General features: G+C 40.7%; 1 protein-coding gene across 1 annotated transcript; it reads right to left on the reverse strand.

The window, feature by feature from the left end:
- Positions 1-253: 253 nt before the first annotated feature.
- On the reverse strand, positions 254-12,564 carry LOC127194247 (hyaluronidase-4-like). Its single transcript, XM_051151567.1, has 3 exons — positions 11,644-12,564; positions 2,928-3,017; positions 254-673 (listed from the first exon to the last, which is right to left on the reverse strand). Exons 1-3 carry the CDS (start codon positions 12,562-12,564, stop codon positions 254-256), a joined length of 1,431 nt encoding a protein of 476 aa, XP_051007524.1.
- Between the last annotated feature and the right edge of the window lie 8,376 nt (positions 12,565-20,940).

A 20,940-nucleotide genomic window follows, 5' to 3' on the forward strand; every position in this document is an offset into this window, starting at 1 on the left:
GCCCTTAAGCCTGTTTTCTCTTGGTTGTATAAAGTACTATAACCGTCACATATGTGTGGCTATTTACCGCTTCTTTATTCTTAATTTCTAAGCTCCATGAGGACCAGTCTAGTCCTATTACCTAGCATGAAATAAACATCGAACAAACAATTTATATGGAACTCAAAACTAAAAATTCTTTAGAAAAAGCTTGAAATCAAAGAAAGATAACATTTTCTTCTCTTTAGTATTTTAAAGAAAAATTGAAATTGTATTAGGGAATAGGAATAAAATTCACCAGCATCGCAGATAAGACCATGCCAAGAAAAACTAATGAATTAAACACTGTTGCAGGAGCCTTGCTCTTCCAACTCAAGAGGTTTGGAAAACGAGATCTACAGGACTCTCCATGCCAGCCATAGTAACAATGACACACAAATCCATTTTTCATATTCATTATTGTCTTCAGCTTACTCCTTGGAGAAATGACAAATTTGAAGCCCTTGTTCGTGATGTAATTCTTCCGGCTGTCTCCAGGCAAGTGCAGATAAAAAGAGGATTCAGATGCCTTTCGAACACATCTTCCATGACTGTTACACAGGCTTCGACTACAGAGCTTTGCTGCAGATGTTACATTGAGAACGTAGGGGCCCAACAGCCCCTGAACAGTTTGTTGCACAGATAAGCAAGCCTCCTGTAAAGGGGGGAAAAAAAAAAGAATGAAACATGCTTAAAGAAAAGAACCGAGTCCAGAAATAAACTCGCATGTACACAATCAACTGGTCCTTGACAAGGGAGTCAAGAACACACCACATGGGAAAGACCAACTTGTTAACAAAGTGTTGGAAAAATTGTCCAAGCAAAATTGATTCACTAGCTTATACAATATATGAAGCTTAACAAAAAGTGGATTAAACTCCAACATAAAAAGCCAGAAACTGATAAAACCTTAACAGAAGACATAGTTTTCTTCCTGCCTCCTGTCAATTGTGGCAATTTTCTTGCATGAGACCAGAAGCACGGTGACAGAAGCAGAAGTAAACAAGTAAAACTATGTCAGACTAAACACTTCTGCACACAAAGGAGAAATGAGGCCGTCAACAGAATAAAAAGGCATCCTACAGAGCAATGGAAAACGTGTGCAAAACTCCTGTTTCCTGCAGTAACCGGCTACATATCCAAAATCTAAATGACGCAAAATAACACACACGATAAATGAAAGAAAAAAATACCTAGTATAGCCAGATTAGGTGGCATCGGCCTGTAGCCACAGCTAAATGGGAGGCTGAGCCAAGAGAAACAGAAGGCGGCGTCGTGAGTGGCCTACAGAGTTGAGTTCAAGGCCATCTCAGGCAACCTAATAAGATCTCATCTAAAAGAATGAGGTAAGATGAGAGCGAAGAACACAGCTCACGGGTACAGCCCTTGCCAAGCATGTGTGAGGCTTCAGGTTCAATCTGTAAAACAGGAAATATGGCAAACAGAACCGGGCATGATGGCACACATCTTTAATCCCGACACTCAATGGGAAGGCACAGAGCAAATCAGAGCTACAGTGAGGCATTACCCTGTACCCACAAGGCTGGCTAATATTAGATCACATGTAGAGATTCCATGCATTGATGACATTGTTCAGAACCCTTTCAGCCTGCTGATCAAAATGTAAAAAGATGCAAGACCTATAGACTACAGTGTAGAAGGTCCTCAAAAAGCTTACAAATAGAACTATGGTGCAATGCATGCATATATGCACATGCATCATACACAATTATGGGAACATATGCAAGAGGGATTAAGTAACAACCTGGAAGGGGCATCCCGACTTCTGTATTCGATGTGGGGCTATTGTTTGTAGCCAAGGACTGTAACTAATCCATGTGTCCATCAACAGATGACTGCATAGTGACCACGTGATGCATGCAATGGAATATAATTCAGCCTTTAAAAATAGGAGGAAAATCTGCCATTTAGGACAAAGCTAGCGAATCCAGAAGACATTATGCTAAGTAAAAGTAGAAATCAAATGCTGTATGAGTCCATTTATACATGAATTATCTAAACTGTCAAACCAGTACATTGAATGATACATGCATGCTAGACAAACACACGCTAGAAATCTGCTGTGACATGATATCTATAATTAACAATGCTGGATTATGCACTTCTAAATTTGCTAAAAATAAATAAATGACATGTGAACTGTTCTAACTGCATATTTTTAAAAATATCAATCAACTATTGTATAGATGCAATTTCCCTTCTTTGTACATATTTATTATAAGCTACAATCAAAACAAAAACTAATTGTAGAGAATGCATTTTTCATAGTAATAAAATTATTTTCAAATTTTCATGATAGCTTGTGTCGGGCATATGCAATAGCGTTTATTTGACTAAAACTCCTGCATTGTGAGTTTGATCCTAGTCCAAGAGTTAAATGAAGAAAGCAAGACTGAGAGCAGTTACTCGGCATACTCCAAATTACACCCTTAGGACCTAACAATCAGCTTCTTACTTTAGGCTGCCCAGTTGAAGACTGTGCTTGTCCACCCGTCTGCTAACCGCAGTCCAGCATAGAATCCGGTGCGCAGTGCTTATCCCTTTGGTCTTTGGACTTTGTTAAAGCCAGGGAAACAAATCAGCAGCAGCCAACTGATGTGAGATAATGTTGCTCAGATGTTTAAAAACTGTTTTAAACTTTTAAAGTCGCTATCTAAAACAGCAGTCCTCAACCTGTGGATCACGGCCCCTTTGGTAAACTTCAGTCTCCAAAGATACTTACATTATGGTTCATAACAGTAGCAGAATCACAGTTATGAAGTAGCAACAAGAGTAGTTTTATGCCTGGGGGTCACCACAACATGAGGAAGAGTGTTAAAGGGCCGTGGCACTAGGGAGGTTGAGAATCACGACTAGGATGTAATACCAACAGAGAAATCGCTACTGACCTTTGACTCAGAATATTCGTATCCTCCCCACAATATGATTCCCGCTGCTCCCAGTGCAGCACTTTCACCAATGGTGTGCACTAAGTCCTCCTGGAAAAGAGAAGGACCGGGAGAAATGTGGGTCAAGTCAAGTTAGGCATTTCTTATTCATTAAGAATATAATTTTTGTTTATAAAGAAAACAGATATATAAGAACTGGAAAAGATGACTTGGGCATTTTAGGTTATCCAATAATACTCCAGTATTCCAGGAAATGCTTTGAATAGCAAGGCCATAAAAAATAAACAGATTCTAGTTCCTCGTCTAAAGTTCTGTAAAACATTGTTTAAGACAGACATATGAACAAATAACAATACAGTGAACTAATGTCCACATTGTGGAGAAAAGTAAAAATATATGAATCCTTGTACAGGAGCATGACCAACTACAAAGAAAAAAAATCATCTGCTTATGACTATTGCGACAGTGCTGTTCCTAAAATCCATAGTGTGTTGAAGAGAAAGCGCAGTGCCGGTTGAGGGGTTGAGGGATGCCTTGTTATGTTCTGTCAGCCAGGAAGCCCCCGGAGGCCTTGTGCAACTGCCTCTTGCCTTTCTCTTAGTTGTCCTACAATTCTGTGAGGCCCTAGTGATGAACACACCACACACCTTGGTTATAACATGTTCCCGACCCGCGGGTTCAGTTATTCATGGAGTGGTGAGGAGGGCCGCGACCTGTGAATAAAGAATAAGGCGAGAGAAAGGCACGAGCCCAGGAAAAACTTGCTTATCGAGGGCCGTTTATTATAAGGGGGTATCCAAATTTATAATAAGCTTCTGAAAAGGCGGGGGTGAGAAGGAATGCAGTGGAAAGTTACAAAATCTTCTGGGCCAGGCCCAAGGACAGCAGGTGTGGAGTGGGGCGACTATACAGAAGTCTCGATACACTGAATGTTCTCTTTCTCAAGGTCAGGCTGGATCTTTGTGGTAGCCAGGCAGAATAATTATCTCAAATATGCAGACAGCTGTGGCTTTCAGCCAGCAGGGCCTCTCAGCCACTGGGGCAGGTCAGGCAAGGTCCTATGGCTCCTGACAATAACATACAGAGAAATCAAGCTGAGATCAAACTACAGGTTTCCTCCTGACTGGCTAGGTTTTCTAGTACCAGAAGATGCTACGGAGGTTGCTGGGAGAGAGAGGGCACTCATGGTCTCACCCAGACTTGAACCTTACAAATCATAGCACCAATATACCAGGCATGATGCACCCACTATTTTTATGGGGATAACCAACTGCTTTGCCTGGCTGAATTTGAGGCCTGTTGCACGGAACAGAATCCATGCTTGTTTCTATACAACTGGTCAAAGGCCAACTTCTTTGTAATTAGAATTAAGGCATATTCAACAGTTCAACAAAAGGAAGACCATGCCTGGTGCTGGAAACTAGGTAACTACTCAGTGATAATGACACTATTAGTGGAGGGGAATCTACAACCACTGATTTACTAAGCCAGAATAATCTCTAAAAACAACCAATGAATATTTGTCTCTATAGCCATATATATGTATACGTAAAAATATAAGTATTTTTAATTAATTTTTTACCTAATATTTAAAAATATTTACTTAAAAATATTTCTGCAGCCTGGCACAGTGGTGCACACCTGTAATCACAGCACTGGGGAGGCAGAGGCAGGCAGACCATTGTGAGTTTGAGGCCATCCTGGTCCAGGACAGCTACATAGAAAAACCCTGTTGTTTTAATGGAAGATCCCAGATTCTTCTACTTTATCAATAAAGACTCGGGTGCCAGATGTTGTGGTAAAAAACCTGCTAGCTCAGGGAGTCAGAGAAAGCATCCAGCTGAATTTTCTATTCAGCTCACATCCCAATGGAGAAGGCCCAAAAGGCTCACTAGCTCAGCTGACAGCCCAGGAGGAAAGGCAAACAAACAGACAAACAACAAAAAAAACCCCAAACAAACAAAAAAACAAGGTCAAATACTTACTAGCTCAAAGCCTGAAATGCCAAAGGCCATGGAGCTCTAAGAGCCAAGCTAAAATCCCAAACCCAAAAGAGCACCAAAGACCCAAACAAAACAAAACAAATAAACAAAAACAAAAAAGCTAACCAAACAGCCCCCTCCAAAAAAACTCTTCTACTTCTACAGCTGTCTTAAACACCCCTCAACTCAAAGTCCCACCTACTCTTTAACCTCTGTCAGCTGGTTTCTTGCTCTGCCTCTTGACCTAGAGTCAACTTTATTACATCCTGTGTACAGATGGCTCTTGGATTAAAGGTGTGTGTAAGGCTGGCTGAACCACACCTTAATCACCTGTTTACAATAAGCAGAAAGTTCTTGGATAAAAGGTGTGCTAGGGCTCAACCACAAGAACAGGGATTCACAGTTCAGTCTCAGGGATCACAATGGGATCAACGATCCTATAACAAAATCCTGTCTTGAAAAACAAAATGTCAGCCGGGTGGTGGTGGTGCACACCTTTAATCCCAGCACTTGGGAGGCAGAGGCAGGAGGATCGCTGTGAGTTCGAGGGCAACCTGGTCTACAAAGCGAGTCCAGGACAGCCAAGTCTACACAGAGAAACCCTGTCTCAAAACAAACAAAAAAGTGTATAAGTAAAGTAGCCTTTACCCCTCTCATCAAGCAAACTTCTCTATACAGCAAACACAACCAATCAAAACGTCGAGCTGTGGAGCCCTGTCCCAGTCAATACGTCCACAAAACATTCCTGCTCCTAAGGCTCAGGGAGCATTGTGAAAGAGGGGAAGAGGAAGACTGTAAGAACCAAAGGATCAGGGAGCTTACTATGAGATCGCATCTCCTGGAAATATCAGAACCTATTACCCAGAAAGCCTCACCAACGTGACTGCCCAGATGTAGGTCAAACAAGAACAGCACTAATAAGGTGCCAGCCTGGATGGAGAGAAGCCCAGGAGGCCTCAACCCTACACAAAGGGCTGTAGGCAACTGAAGAAAGCTGGGAACAGGACAGGTGACCTTCCCCAGGGAATAACACACCAACCGCTTGTCCAGTGCCAAACATCAACCCTGAGGACATATAGGTAGCATTGTATGAGCTCAACAAGTTACATTTAGGAATATGTATGTATATACACGAATATGCATGTAATAATAATTATTGAAAATAGGCTGTGAATTTGAAGGAGAGTTGGGAGGGGTACATTGGAGTATCTGGGAGGGATTGGAGGGGGGAAAAGAAATGAAAAAAAAATGTTGTAATCAAATTATAATCTCAAAAACAAAAATAAAATAAACTATCGTGAAAGAAGTCAGGTTGTATGAAGGAACTGAATATTCCTGTTTAGTCACATCCGTATAATGTCAGACTGCCTCCTAAATGTCTATGGTTATGTGCGTAGAGAAATGCTGCTCTCGGGCTTAAAGGAGAATCTTTTCCTTTCAGTGAAAGGCTTTGTGAATGTGGAGATGCAAGGAGCTCAAGGCACTGAGAGTAAGTGCCAGTTGACTACTCAGCCCTAAACATAACCGTTACCCACCCCCTCTAGGGTTCTGGTCAGAAGTATGGATAAAGGCTGCAAAGTCTGTCTTTAAAGCATAACACAGCCATTTCAAACATGCTGTCCGAGCAGCTAGAGTTATTGGGGCACTGGGCCTGTCAACAGTGGATCATGAATGGGAGGAGCTCATAGAACCCTAACCTTCCTTGCTATTCTACTGGCTATTGGGAGACTCTAGGGTGAGTCAGCCATTGTCCTCAGTTGTGCGCCCAGGGATGCATCCATCAGGTGCTAGAGGATAGTTCCCAACCCACGGTCACATTGAAACCTTTTCTAAAATCAAGATCACAAAACAAAATAAAAGGATATGAACGTGGTAAAAGAGATTCGGAGAAGGAGAGAGTCACGGGAGAGGGAGGAAGCATGAGAGCGGGGGAGTGGACAAAATGCATTGTGTAGGGTATGAAATTGTCACCCAACAAATGGTATCAATAAAAAGCCTTATCTGCACACATTTACTACTGCAAAGGTACAAAGCTGCAACTTTAGTAAGACACATTTTGCAGCCATGTAAAGAACTAAATGTATAGGGATGTCAAGATGTTAAGGATGAAAGACAATAGCAAGGGATGATGGGAATTGTTGTGTGACAAATTATAGAGGCCCAACAAATGCAATACCAAGCAAGAAAAGCAAGAGGGAGTCATCTCTAATTCAGATACACACTTCTTAGCTAGCTGGTGGATAGTAGTGGAAGGGGAGAAGGCATTCAGATGACTGTCAAGCTGAGCGACTGGATAGATTAGATATTGAGGAGGAGGTTATTATGTTCATGGTTCTGGGCCAAAAGCAAAGAAATGGCAAGCAAAATTAGAAGGAAGGTGGGATGAACAACAGAGGAAATGGTCAAAATTTTTTCCTCCCCAGCAGTGTACTAGAGATCCTTTGAAAGACCGTGGCGCTCAGGGACCAGGTGAGCAAATCTCCACGCTGTAACCAAGCTTTCCTACATGAGAGAAAGGTCCAATAACATGAATTCAGTGTCTCTTATTTGTAATGCTTGGGCCAGAACCACGCCAAGCTTCTGACATTTTCAGATTTTAGAATATTCTGCATATGCATAATAAAACATTGCAGTATGAGATCCAAATCTAGGCACAAAATCCATTTTCATGTTCCATAGAAACTTTATACAAAATGCATAAAAATACTTTTTATACAATAAATGCTTTTAATGTGTCTATGTTTTCACTGTGACCAGTCACCTGAGGTCAGATGTAGAATGTTTCTCTTGTTGCAGCTGGTCAGTTCAAACAGTTTCAGATTTTAGAACATTTTAGGTTTGGGGGTTTATGCTTAGGGTCGCTTCTAATTAACACAGGAAATTAACTCATTCTTCTGTTGCATAAACCACATTCCTTAAATATAAGACAAGTCTTTTGCACATTTGAAAGACTAACAAAAGCTAATTGCTTAGAAACAAAATTTGCATTAAAAAGTTATGTTTCTGGCCTGGCGTGGTGGTGCACACCTGTAATCCCAGCACTCAACTTGGGAGGCAAAAGCAGGCAGATCTTTGTGAGTTTGTAACCTAGTCTACAAAGCGAGTTCAGAACAGTCAGGACTACAAGAGAAACCCTGTTTTGAAAAACCAAAATTTAAAGGGTTATATTTCTTAGACAATAGGTGAAAATAATTGACGCCATTGATTGATATGTGATGCATACACATCAATAAGAAAGCATCAAAACTTATTAATGATAGTTTTTAGAAAATTGCGTACTTTTAATGAGTACAGTGTGTGGTTTTTTGGGTTATGAAGTAGAGTTCAGAGGGAATAGCATATAATTCACATTTAAAGTCTAAGCATAGGATGTGGAGAGATGCCTCCGCGCTTTGGAGTAGCGTGTCCCTTGCAGAGGACCTGAGCTTGGTTCCCAGAATCTTTATCAGGCAGTTTACAAGGGCCGGAAACTCCATCCCCACAAGTCCCAACACCTGCTTCTGGAATCCTTGAGTACGCACGCACCTCCACCTCCACCCCCGCACTCACGAACACCCAAAAATAAAGATGAAAATAAATTGTTTTAAAACATAAGAGTAGAAAAAAAGTTTCAAAGTTAAGAGCTGTACATGTTCTCAATTCGCCATTTACTATTAAGATGAACCTTCCAGCTTCTTGGATTATTTGTTTTACTATTAGCATTAATAACAGTGTTCTTTCTAGGCATTAAATCATTTAGAAGAGATAACTTCAACCTTAAAATTAGTTTTTTGAAACATCCATAACATTTTAAGCAAATGTTTTAATTAAATTCACCCCCCTCTCCTAACAACTATCAGATCCACCCATTTTTCCTCCCCATTCAACTTGCTCTTTTTTTCTTAATGCTGCAAGTCCAATCTGTGCTGCTCACATGCTCTTAGGTGTGTGACAAGCAAGCAGGTCATGATTAACCTACCAGATGTCACACTCTTAAAGAAAGCTGACTGTCCCTCTCCCGGCTCCGTCAGTCACCAACAGCTCCTCCCCTGGACCTGAGACTTCCTGCACATTTCCTCTTAATGCTGGGATTTTGTTTGGCTGGTGCTTATGCTGGCCTTCTGCATGCTGTCACAACTGCTCTGCGTCCCTAAGGGCAACACCAATGGCTCTTCCGTTCTTCTTGTCCCTTCTTCTGCAATGCTCTCTGAGCCTTAGGAGGGGTGGTGTAATATGTATGCTGTTTAGGCGGAACATGCCATGGTCTCTTACTAGTCTCTGTATCTTGGCCAGTTGTGGGCATCTGGATTAATCATCATCTACTGCAAAAGGCAGTTCATCAGTTTGTTGTTGTTGTTGCTGTTGTTTTTTGGTTTTGTTTTCATTTAGCAGAAAAGCAGCAGCAGCAGCAGTAGTAGTTTGGCCCATCTAGCCAAAGGTTCTTTGGCCCAATAATGGTGCCAGGCATAGGTTTCATCTTGTGAAATAGGCCTTAAATCCAACCAGAAAGTGATTAGTTACCCATGACATTGGTGTTACTGCTGCAAGAATGGACTTAATTGCCAGGCTGGTAGCTCAAGTCTATTTGCCAAAAGAATTTGAAAAAGTGTTATTTACAAGGTCTATTAGTTGAGGAATAGTTTGGTGAAAAGACTTTGGTAAGCAAGAACAAAGCCTTAAAGAATTCAGAAAAGTAGCTTTTAAAACAACATGTCTCATATTTAGTGTGTGTGTGTGTGTGTGTGTGTGTGTGTGTGTGTGTGTGTGTGTGTACAGATGTGCTCCAGTGCATGTGTGGAGAGTAGAGGACATCTTGAAGGACTTGGTTCTCTTTTTCTATTGTGGGCTATAGAGATCAAACTCAGGTTGTCAGGTCTTCAAAGCTGAGCCCTCCACCTTTGGCCCAGAACTGGCTTTTGAAATAAAGGCTTAGTCTGTGCTGCACTCAAAATAGTACTAGAACTAACGGCATGAAGTTATCCAGAGCCAAAGTAACTATACATGCGCATGAACATCTTAAGAATTAACGTTGCCCTAAAGCGTGGCTTTTCTTCTAGTACAGGAAGTATCCCATTAAACAAAAGCTAAAACATGGTGGTGCACCCCTGTAATCCCAGCACTAGGGAAGCAGAGGCAGGCAGACCACTGTGAGTTCGAGGCCAGCCTGGTCTACAAAGCAAGTCCAGGACAGCCAAAGCTACACAGAAAAAAACCCTGTCTTGAAAAACCAATAAATAAATAAACAGGCTAAGTAAAAGTGGCACTACCTTTGAGTAAACGTGGATCATACACTGCTGAGACTCTATCAATGTTTTTACCTTTATGATACTTTTTGTCCTAAACTTATTGAAGGAACCCATAGAAATAGGGTGGTTGATCAATGGAATCGAATCTTGTGATGATAAAAACAAGATAGTCTAACCAATAATATATAAGAAACATTGGTTTGACAGGTCTTATTCTAAAATCTTTTAGGAAGAGTTGCTTCTTCATGTAAGTGTCCTTATCTGACATAGGTGGTCTGAGGATGTGAGCTCTGTGTTAGTCACTAATGGAGTTGTTGGCACTCAGACAGTGGTGGCAAGGCTCTCATGCATCCATCTGCCTAATGGTTACATCCATGCGGGAATGCCCCAAGTGACAATCTGGCTGACAGTTGAGCACTTCAAGATCTGCAAACTCATTATTTCCCAGGCAAGGTCATCAAATATTTCTATGCCTCAGACTTGGTGTTAAAGCTGTCCTGGCTTCATTTCCCGTTGCTGTGATAAGATACCCCGACAAAAACAAAGTATAGCAGAAAGTGCTCCGCAGTGTGAGATGACTACTCATCATCTCCAAGAAGTCACGGCAGCAGGGATTTGAAGCAGCTCGCCACACCCAGTCGTGAGCACAGGCAGAATGGATGCCTGCATGCCTGCTGTTCCTCAGCTCACTCTCTGCTTGTGTATACACTCCAGGGTCTGCTTCCAGATCATGCTGTAGCCCACTTGTAGGCTGGGTCTTCCCATACCAACCAGAAGATTTAAGACATTTCTCTCCATACCCCAAGCCCCCCATCCTTTGCCTACACATACATGCCCACAGGGCAGCCCAATCTAAACAATTTCTTGCCTGGTGATTCTAAATTGTGTCAAGTAGACAATTACAACCAATTATCAAAATGTCTTTTAATATAAACTACTCTATCCATTGGCACTATTAGACCACATTGTGGACTCCTAAAAAACATTCAATAGAATCTACGCCATCTTTTCAGTAAACATAGTATGTTGAACAGGAAAAATATATTATGAGTTCGATTGGTTAATACCTTAATCCCAAATCTCCATTTTATATACTTCTAATCTGGAAAATCACCAGAACCCTTATAAGAAACTCTTGTGAATTCTAAATGAGTTTTTTGTCTGTCTGGTTGGTTGGTTGGTTGGCTGAAACTTTTTCTGTTTTGTTTTGCTTTGATTTTTATTTTTTAAGCTGGGGTTTCTCTGTGTAGTCCTGGCTGTCTAAATGAGGTTTTTTTTTGTTTTGTTTTGTTTTTTTTTTTTTCATCTAAAATTCTACATGGTATGTCTAATCAGCAGTTGTTTGGAATCTCAGAATTAATTCCACACTTGAATAAATATGCTCTTTTAATACTAGAATAACATTTTAAAGATAAATGATTATCACCCAAAGATTTCTTTCTAAACTTTACATACACTCTACTAATTTCATATTGTCTATATATGAGGATTTTTTTTTTTTTCTCTTACCTCTGACAGAGCTTCAAAACTCTGCAAATAAAATGGTCTGGAAAAAATAAAAACTGGCAAAGCATAGTCCTTTCTAGGCATTTCAGCCACTCTCAGGGCTTCCCTCACTCGAAAATGAACAAATTTCAGTGCATTTACGTTTGATTTTAATATTTTACTCAAATATATGGAAGGATAAAGTGCTGCGCTTTTTTCCCACAGCCACAAGAGCTGGTCATTGCGGAAAAGTTCATCATCTGGGCAACGGCCTGTGTAGAACTCTGCGTTTAACCGGTAATCATAATTGTAGCAGTCTGGATAGAGATAGAAGCCCCATAAAAGCTTCGGTCTCATTTCTAAAGCCAACGTGAGAGTAACATTCAAAAAACTCCGACCAGCGTTTTCAAATTCCTGTTCCGCAGCTGTTCTCACTTTGGTTTCTGACCAGTCAGGGTGGTGGTCCCGCGTGAGAGCTAACGAGTGGGTTTTATATATTCTTCTGCTTCCCCAATTCCTATCCCACTGCGGTTTCCAGGCTTCCCAGTCAATAACAGCAAGTCCTTCTGACCTCCACCACGTGACAGTGTCTGCAATGTCCCTGGCACTTTTCTTGAGGTGCTCAGAGAGATTCACGTTCTGAGGTATTCCTCCATAGAAGGATTTCCCGTCTTCAGAGAAATAAGGGTAGTGTCCGAGCTCATTTGGATAAAATATGCTAATCGTGGAGCCGCTCTGGGTTTCTAAAGGATTTGTAATGATGCTGAATGCTTGAAGGTTAATATTTACATCAAAATTATCCTTACAAAACAAAGTAGGGGCGGCCCAGAAAATGCTGAACGGCTGGTCCTTGCTCACCGGAGGCGCTGCTGGTTTGAGAGCTGCCTGAGTAACCAGAGCGAAGAGCATCAGTTCTCCAAGCTGCACCACCCACGGGCTGCACATGGATCGCTGTTTTCAGCATGACAAAAGTGTACTAAAAGCAAAAACAAATGCTCACATGAAGGACTCAAATACCCAGTTAGCTTTATAGTACAAATTGAGTATTTTCAGGGTTTATATACACACTTACTCATGGTGTCACCTGAACAAGAGAAAAAAACTGAGACGTTTCTTCCCTCCTTGAAACGTTGAAGGAGATTTAATGAATAAGGACTAGAAATTTCATACAAATCCTCATCTATTTAAACTCGGTGCCCATCTATGATGCAAGCTTGCTGTTTGCTCTGAATTTAATTTCCTATCATTCTTAGTCCATGGCCCAAACTATCACACACCAACAAGCCTTTGGTGTGAGGCTAACTAGAAAAGAGCATCTTAATTTACAGTTACATTTTCCTATTATTAGGAAAAGGACTTTAAATACATGTCCACTTGGTAATTAACAAGTATTGGCACTTCAGCAAATGTTATGTAGGACAAAAATAAATAACATAGTGTATTAACAAAAAGTAGTACCCTGAATTTGAAGTGTACTGACCTCATGAGTTTATTTGATTGTTCCCACAGGAATAGCCTAAGATGGCACAGAAACAAGAAGTGTCAGTTATTCTGTTGTTGATTGTAGATTTGGCCAACAGCTTTTCTTAGGCACATAAATAAACTTTTAAAAACTGTTATTTCCTTAAAACCAGTATTCTCCTATGAAGGAATTATGCCATACTCTCAGCAATTGCACTGCAGGTAAAACTTGGCTTTTCAGTCACATGTAGTCAGTTAAGACAGAAAACTGCCAAAGAATCTTGCCAGAACATAAGGACTCACAGGGATGCACTCAAGCCAATCAGGTTGTACCCTGAAAGCAATATGGCTGGAGCTGTATCAGTTTGTTATGTAGTGTACGTATTTAAAAATATCTGACCACATCCCCTGAATGGGAAGGCCTGGTGGCACTCAGAGGAAGGATAGCAGGCTACCAAGAAGAGACTTGATACCCTATGAGCATATACAGGGGGAGAAGGCCCCCCTCAGTCACAGTCATAGGGGGCAGGAGTAAGGGGAAAATGGGAGGGAGGGAGGAATGGGAGGATACAAGGGATGGGATACCGATTGAGATGTAATATGAATAAATTAATAAAATAAAAAAAAAGAAAGGTGGCTGATCTGGATTCAGTTGCATGTTCCTGTTATCCTAGCACTTGGGGAAGGCAGAGGCATGTGGATCTCTGTGTGCTTGAGTCAGCCTGGTCTACAAAGGGAGTCCAGGACAGTCAAGGCTACACAGAGAAACCTCGTCTAGGAAAAAAAAGGAGAGGGGAGTAGGGGGAAAATGGGAGGGAGGGAGGAAGGAATGGGAGGATACAAGGGATGGGATAACAATTGAGATATAATATGAATAAATTAATAAAATATATATAAAATAAAAAATAAAAAAATAAGGGATGTATATGTCCGTATGTAGGATAGAAACAGTGAGGCAGAAAAATGTGTGCCCTATGTGAGTGAGATACCTGTAAGGTGAATTAAGGGCTGGGTTTTATTTTTTAAGAAAAAATAAAAACCTGCCTGATGTCATAAAATTAAATAAAGAATTATAACAACAAAAGTAATATTAATAATCTCTTTTTTACACAAATATATTTTATGTGCATCCTCATAGGCCTTTCTCCACAGTTCTCATCTGGTCGATGGATGCACTTGCTCTGTAGCTTCTTTCCAAAGCACACGCCATGACCCAGATGTGGCCGGGTGACTGTGGGAAGCTGGATGACCAGGATAAAACCTCGGAAGACTGCCCTCCCGGGCAAAACAAAGCCACCTGGGCAGGAAGTGAGCAAGGAAGAACTCAGATATGCAGACGGAAGCTGCTGTTTGTAGGGATGAGTGGAAGGAAGAACTGAGAAAAATATTTTAAATTCGGCTTGCAATGCTAGCGCTAGTAGGCCCAGCTAGCTAAACAGTGTATACGCAGCAGGGGAGAAATAAAGACCGCTTATTCTTGAAGTGAAGCCACAGTCTGCGTCTCTGCCTACCGTGGCCCTCCTCTCCAGGTCCCTGTACCGCTCACAGCTGTTCTGGCTATAGCATCTGTTAGATAAGGAAGTAGTGCCCAAAAGTGCGGACATCTGTAACCGAAAAATATCATATTCCACAGCTACCTGGGGAGGATTAGAGGGTAAGTATTTCATAGCTAGAGAAGGGAAGGAGTCACGCTGAGAAAAGCCAGGACAAAAATTCCTAATCAAACTCTGAGAGTAGGTCATAAAGTAAGAATAAAAGGGAGCATTTGAACATTAGATTGGAAAGCCACGATCAACCAGGTGTGGTGGCACACACTTTTAGTCCCAGCACTTGGGAGGCAAAGGCAGGTGGTTCTACGAGGCCAACCTAGTCTACAAAGTGATTTCCAGGATAGCCAGGGTGACACAGAGAAGCCTTGTCTTGAAAAAAATAAAATTTTAAAAACTCTATCATCAGGTAAAAAATCTCCCCTCCTCCCTCCTTAGGATCTTCACTATAAAACTAGGTTTGACTTCCACATTAGTGGTCTCTGACCACTAGAATTTGAAATTCTGCTACCAACATTTTTCCTGGATAGTGGATAAGTTAGGAAATATACATATATGACCATAGTCAGCACACATCTTTACGAAAACAATAGTAGATGTACAATTTGTTATTGTTTTTATTCACACTGCATAGGAACTGTAAAAACAACCTACACGTCATCTGGAGCAAAAACCAGTTCTGTAAGATGCTATGTGAGTGCAAAATGTTACACCACCAAGTGTGGTTTCAAGGGTGTGAATAAGCTTCAGGCTGATGTCCAACTGGCTAAAATTGCAGCAGTGCCCAGATGGAGGGAATGATGAGGAAGTTAGAGAAGATGCAGAAGAAGGAAAACAAAGAGTACACAAGTGAAAAAGAGATGTCGACTGGAGGGCTTTGTGTACAGAGAGAGATGTACAGCAGGAAGCCAGGGACTGATTATTCTGAAATAGAGTTCAATGTCTTCTGAGCTGAGATGACGGTTGACACAAAAGAGAAGATGGCCAGATGTGACAGATGTGGCCAGAAGACGGGAATCAGGGTCACCTACATTTGTTTTGGAGAAGAAGAAGAAAGAGGAGGAGAAGGAGGAGGAGGAAGAGGAGGAAGAGGAGGAAGAGGAAAACATTTTTTGAAATGATTTAAAAGGAGAACATTGTATAACTAAATATAAAGGGTGCATATTTAAGGAAGAATTTTAGACTGAATATAAAAGGGATTCCCCAGATTCAAATGTTTGGCTGTTGATGTAATGGTGGCATTATTTGTAAAGTTCGGGAAACTTCAGGAAGTAGGTCACAGGGATGGGCCGTGGGGTTTGTGTTTATCCGTCCTTGTTGTCTTTGGTCTGCTTCCTCTCCGCTGTGAAGTGAACACGGCTCCTCTGACAGAGTCCTCTCATGATGTTCCACACAAGCGCGTGGAGTCAAACAACCATGGCCTGAACACTCTGGGAGCCTCCTTCCCTCAAGTTGTTCTGTCAGGTTTGCTCAGTGATACAGAATCTAACACAGAAGAGACTCCAAAGGTGACTGTTTTGCTGATGCAGCTAAACAGAGACTAGAAAACTGTCAACACAGCAGTCTGCAGACAACGGAGGGCAGGTTGTGCGTGAATCAGTCCGCTAATGGCTTCACCTTTCCTTACACTCAGTCTCTATGGCCTCTCCATTTCACCCCACAGATCCTTTGGCTAGAGAAGAGAGAGGAGTCCTTTCTCAGAAAGGGATGCTTGCATGATTAGACTTTTCAACTTCAGGGTGCTCAGATGACTAAAGCAGCACTGTGGTGCTAAATATAAATCTAAGCAACTAACGTGTTGTATGGAGTTTGGTGCCTTTCATTCCAGAAACACAAGGCAGATCAGTCACACCCTGACTAGCACAACACACACTTGCTTCATTATCCAGAAAGATTCATCTTATTAGGTATGTTGCTGTACCTTCCATGACTATTTATTCAGATCCATTATTTCTAAGGTGCTGCAAGGGCATATTTGTTCATCTTTGGAAGTGCTGTTGATATCTTTGGTTTCTTCTTTTAAAATGAAAGTTGAATAGTGCAGTAGATCAACACAGGCTTCTTGGTGGTTTCGATGACCCTAACACACATTTAACAACTGATGGCCAGCCACTGGTGTTATTTAAGAGGTTGCAGAACCCTCCAGAGATGGAGCCTACCATGAAAAAGCAGGCTTTGGTTATAGCCCACTCTGCTTCCCAATGTCAGGCAAGAAGTAACAAGCAGCTGCCTGGCTCTATGAGCACCACCATGGACAGACAGACAGACAAACAGACAGACAGAGCTCCACCCATAATGCTTTTCTCTCCTCTGTTAAGTAGTTCTTGTCAGGTGTTCTTCCAAAGAGATGAGAAATGTAATTATAACAATGCGCAAAACTAATACACATCTTCAAGCTAACTCCTTTTTTTCAAGGAGGTCTTTTTGTTTTGGTTTGGTTTGGTTTTTGTTTTTCGAGACAGGGTCTTTCTGTGTTAGCCTTGGCTGTCCTGGACTCACTTTGTTGACCAGGCTGGCCTTGAACTCACAGCGATCCTCCTGCCTCTGCTTCCCGAGTGATGGGATTAAAGGTGTGCTCCACCACCGCCACCACCACCACCACCACCACCACCTGGCTAAGGAGGTTTTTAAAAGAAGAAAAAATACAAATTTGGAGTAATAATTTTACTTATGTTTTTATTTTACTTTAATAAATGTAGCTCAAATTTTACAAAGTAAAGTGGAAACTAGATTGCATCTGATAAAATCATGATTAACGCATGGACAAAGACAAGAATTCAATTTAGATTACCTTTATTGAAGCAGAAGAGTCTCGGAAGTTCTTTGACATCTAAGAATGAAGATACAGTACTCCTTTTCAAGGAACATTCTAGAGAATATTGTTAATAAATTGGTAGTAGGAGGGATGAATACAGTGACAAAAAGATTAATTTAAATTTACTTTTCTGAAAGTCTATATGGACACATGAGTTTAGCATTAGAAAGCAAAGGCTATCGTTTTTTATAGTATCAGAAGCTTGTAGAATGTCTTGGGAAGTCTTTCCAAAAAAGTCAACAGTTCCATCAGTTGCTTTGGCAATGGTTATATTTGAGGACTGTGTGCTCAGCTTCTTCTGCCAAACTCATTGACCAGCCAAGTAGTTTCACCTCCTTTGGAAAGGTGAAGAAGAGACAAAAAACAAAACAAAAACCCACAAAAGTGTTTCTGGCATACTATTCTAGAAATTTCTTTGTCCCTTAAGACATAAAGAGCATGGGGGGGGGGGGGCTGTTCCCTTTGCAGCTGTATATGGAGTGAGCAGAGTATTATTTGTGGTAATGGTTTCCACCCCAACATCTTAGTGTGATAATTAACAGGTAACTCTTAGCACTCAAAACTATCCTAGTTTAGACAAGAAATTGTGTGGGGATACCTCTACATATCAATTGTCCTATGCAGAGCCAGGAGATGTCTAATAATGGAAGTAGAAAGACTCGATATGTTTCAGGAACGTAGCGTTCTGGTTCTTTCTAGTCTACCAAATAGCAGATTAGGATGAAAGAAAAAGACCACAAAACCAAATAAATACGTATGATTCATTGATTTGTTAGTCTTCATCTTTATATGTGCAAATTAGTCTAGAACACTTAGAAATGGATTCTATTTTATATAAGAATTATAATTTTTTATTAGTTTATTTATTTATTCACTTTACATCCCTGTCATAGCCCCCTCCTTTTTCTCCTACCAGTTCAACCCTCCCTCCCTCATCACCCTTCCCCTATTCCTCAGAAAAAGGAATCCCCTGCCACCAACTCACCCCAGCTCATCAAGTCAGATCAGCACTGAGTTCGTCCTCTTCCCCTATGGCCTGGCAAGGCAGTCCCATCAAGGGGAAGTAATCAAAAAGCAGGCAACAGAGTCCATATCAAAGCTAGCTCCTGCTCCTCTTACTAGTGGACACAGATGAAGCCTGAGTTGCTCATCAGCTACATCTGTAAAGAGGACCTAGATCCAGTCCATGCATGGTTCTTGGTTGCTGCTTCAGACTCCACAGGCCCCTCTGGGCCCTGGTTAGTTGGCTCTGTCGGTCTTCTTGTGGAACTCTTGTCACCTTATGGTCCTTTTCCCACTTTTCCACGAGACTCCCTACACATGCATCGCCCAATGTTTGGCTATGAGTCTCACCATACTATGATAAATTAAAAAAACTAACAGACTTCATGAACCATGTGGACCTAACAGATATCTACAGAACATTTCACATGAATACAAAAGAATATATCATTTTCTCAGCACCTCATGGAACCTTCTCCAAAATTGACTATAAACTCAGCCACAAAGCAAGCCTCAGCAGATACAAGAAGATTGAAATGACCCCTTGTTTCTTACCAGCCCACCATGGATTACAGCTGGACCCCAACAACAACAGAAACAGCAGAAAGCCCACATATTCATGGAAACTAAACAACTCCCATTTCAATGACCACTAGGTCAAAAATGAAAGAAAGAAAGAAATTAAAGACTTTCTAGAATTCAATGAAAAGGAAGGCACAACATACCCAAACCTATGGAACACAATGAAAGCAGTGATAAAAAGAAAGTTCATAGCACTAAGCATCTTCATAAAGAAATTAGGGAAATCCCGTACTAGCAACTTAACACCACACCTGAAAGCTCTGGAACAAAACACAACAAAGAATCAAACTCAGGACTGAAATCAATAAATTAGAAACAAAGAGAATTACACAAAGAATCAGTAAAACCAAGGGCTGGTATGTTTAGAAAAATCAACGAGATGGACTAACCCTTAGCCAAACTAAAAGGCAGAGGTAGAATATTCAAATAAACAAAATGAGGTTGGATGCGGTGGCGTACGCCTTTAATTCCAGCACTCAGGAGGCAGAGGCAGGTGTGTCTCTGAGTTTGAGGTCAGCCTGGTCTACAAGTAGAATTCTAGGATATACAGGGCTGATACACAGAGAAACCTTGTTTCAAAAAACAAACAAACAAACAAATTAGCAAAATCAAAAATGAAAAAGGGGACATAACAATAGTCACTGAAGAAATCCAAAAAATCATTAGGCTTAATTCAAAAACCTATATTCTACAAAATTATAAAATTTAAAGGAAATGATGAATTTTCTTGATAAATCTCACTTACCAAAGTTGAATCAAGATCAGGTAAACAGTTTAAATGTTCTAAACCCCTAAGGAAAAGAAGGAGTCATCAAAAGTCTCCCAACAACAACAAAATACCAGGGCCAGATAGTTTTATCACAGAATTCTACCAGGCATTCAAAGAAGAACTATTACCAATACTCTTCAAACTATTCCACAAAATAGAAATAGAAGGAACATTGCCAAACTCATTCTATAAGGCCACAGTCACATTGATGCATAAACCACACAAGGACTCAACACAGAATTTCAGATCAATTTCACTCATGAATATTGATGCAAAAATATCAATAAAATACTCACAAACCAAATCCAAGAACACATTAAATACATCATCCACCATGATCAAGTAGCCTTCATCCCAGGAATGGAGGGATAGTTCAATATATAAAAATCCATCCAAAAAAATCCATCAATGTAATTCACCATATAAACAAACTGGAAAAAAATCACATGATCATTTCATTAGATACAGAAAAAATCCTTTGACAAAATTCACCACCCCTTCATGATGAAAATCTTGGAAAGATCAGGGATACATGGCCCATTCTAAACATAATAAAGGCTATGTACAGCAAGCCAATGCCAACATCAAATTAAATGAAGAGAGACTCAAAGAAATTCCACTAAGATCAGGGTCAAGACAAGGCTGTCTGCTCTCTCCATATGTCTTCAGTAAGTAGTTGAAGTTCCAGCTAGAACAGTAAGATGGCTAAGAGAGATCAAGAGGTTACAAATTAGAAAGGAAGAAGTTTCACTATTTTTAGATGATATAATAGTATATATAACTGACCACAAAAACACACCCAGAGAACTCCTACAGCTGATAAACACCATCGGAAAAGTGGCTGGGTACAGGATTAATTTTTAAAAAATCAGTAGGTCTCCTGTATGCAAATGACAAATGGGCTGATAAAGAAATAAGGGACACTACACACCTCACAATAACCACAAACAATATAAAGTATCTTGGTATAACTCTAGCCAAGCACGTCAAACCTGTGTGACAAGAACTTCAAATTCTGAAGAAAGAAAGTGAAGATGATATCAGAAGATCAAAAGATGTCCCATGCTTATGAATCTGTGGAATCAACATAGTAAAAATTAGTCATCTTACCAAAAATCAGTCTATATATATAGTGCAATGTCCAT

This window comes from Acomys russatus, chromosome 10, assembly GCF_903995435.1.
Source record: "Acomys russatus chromosome 10, mAcoRus1.1, whole genome shotgun sequence".
NCBI classification, from domain to species: Eukaryota; Metazoa; Chordata; class Mammalia; order Rodentia; family Muridae; genus Acomys; species Acomys russatus.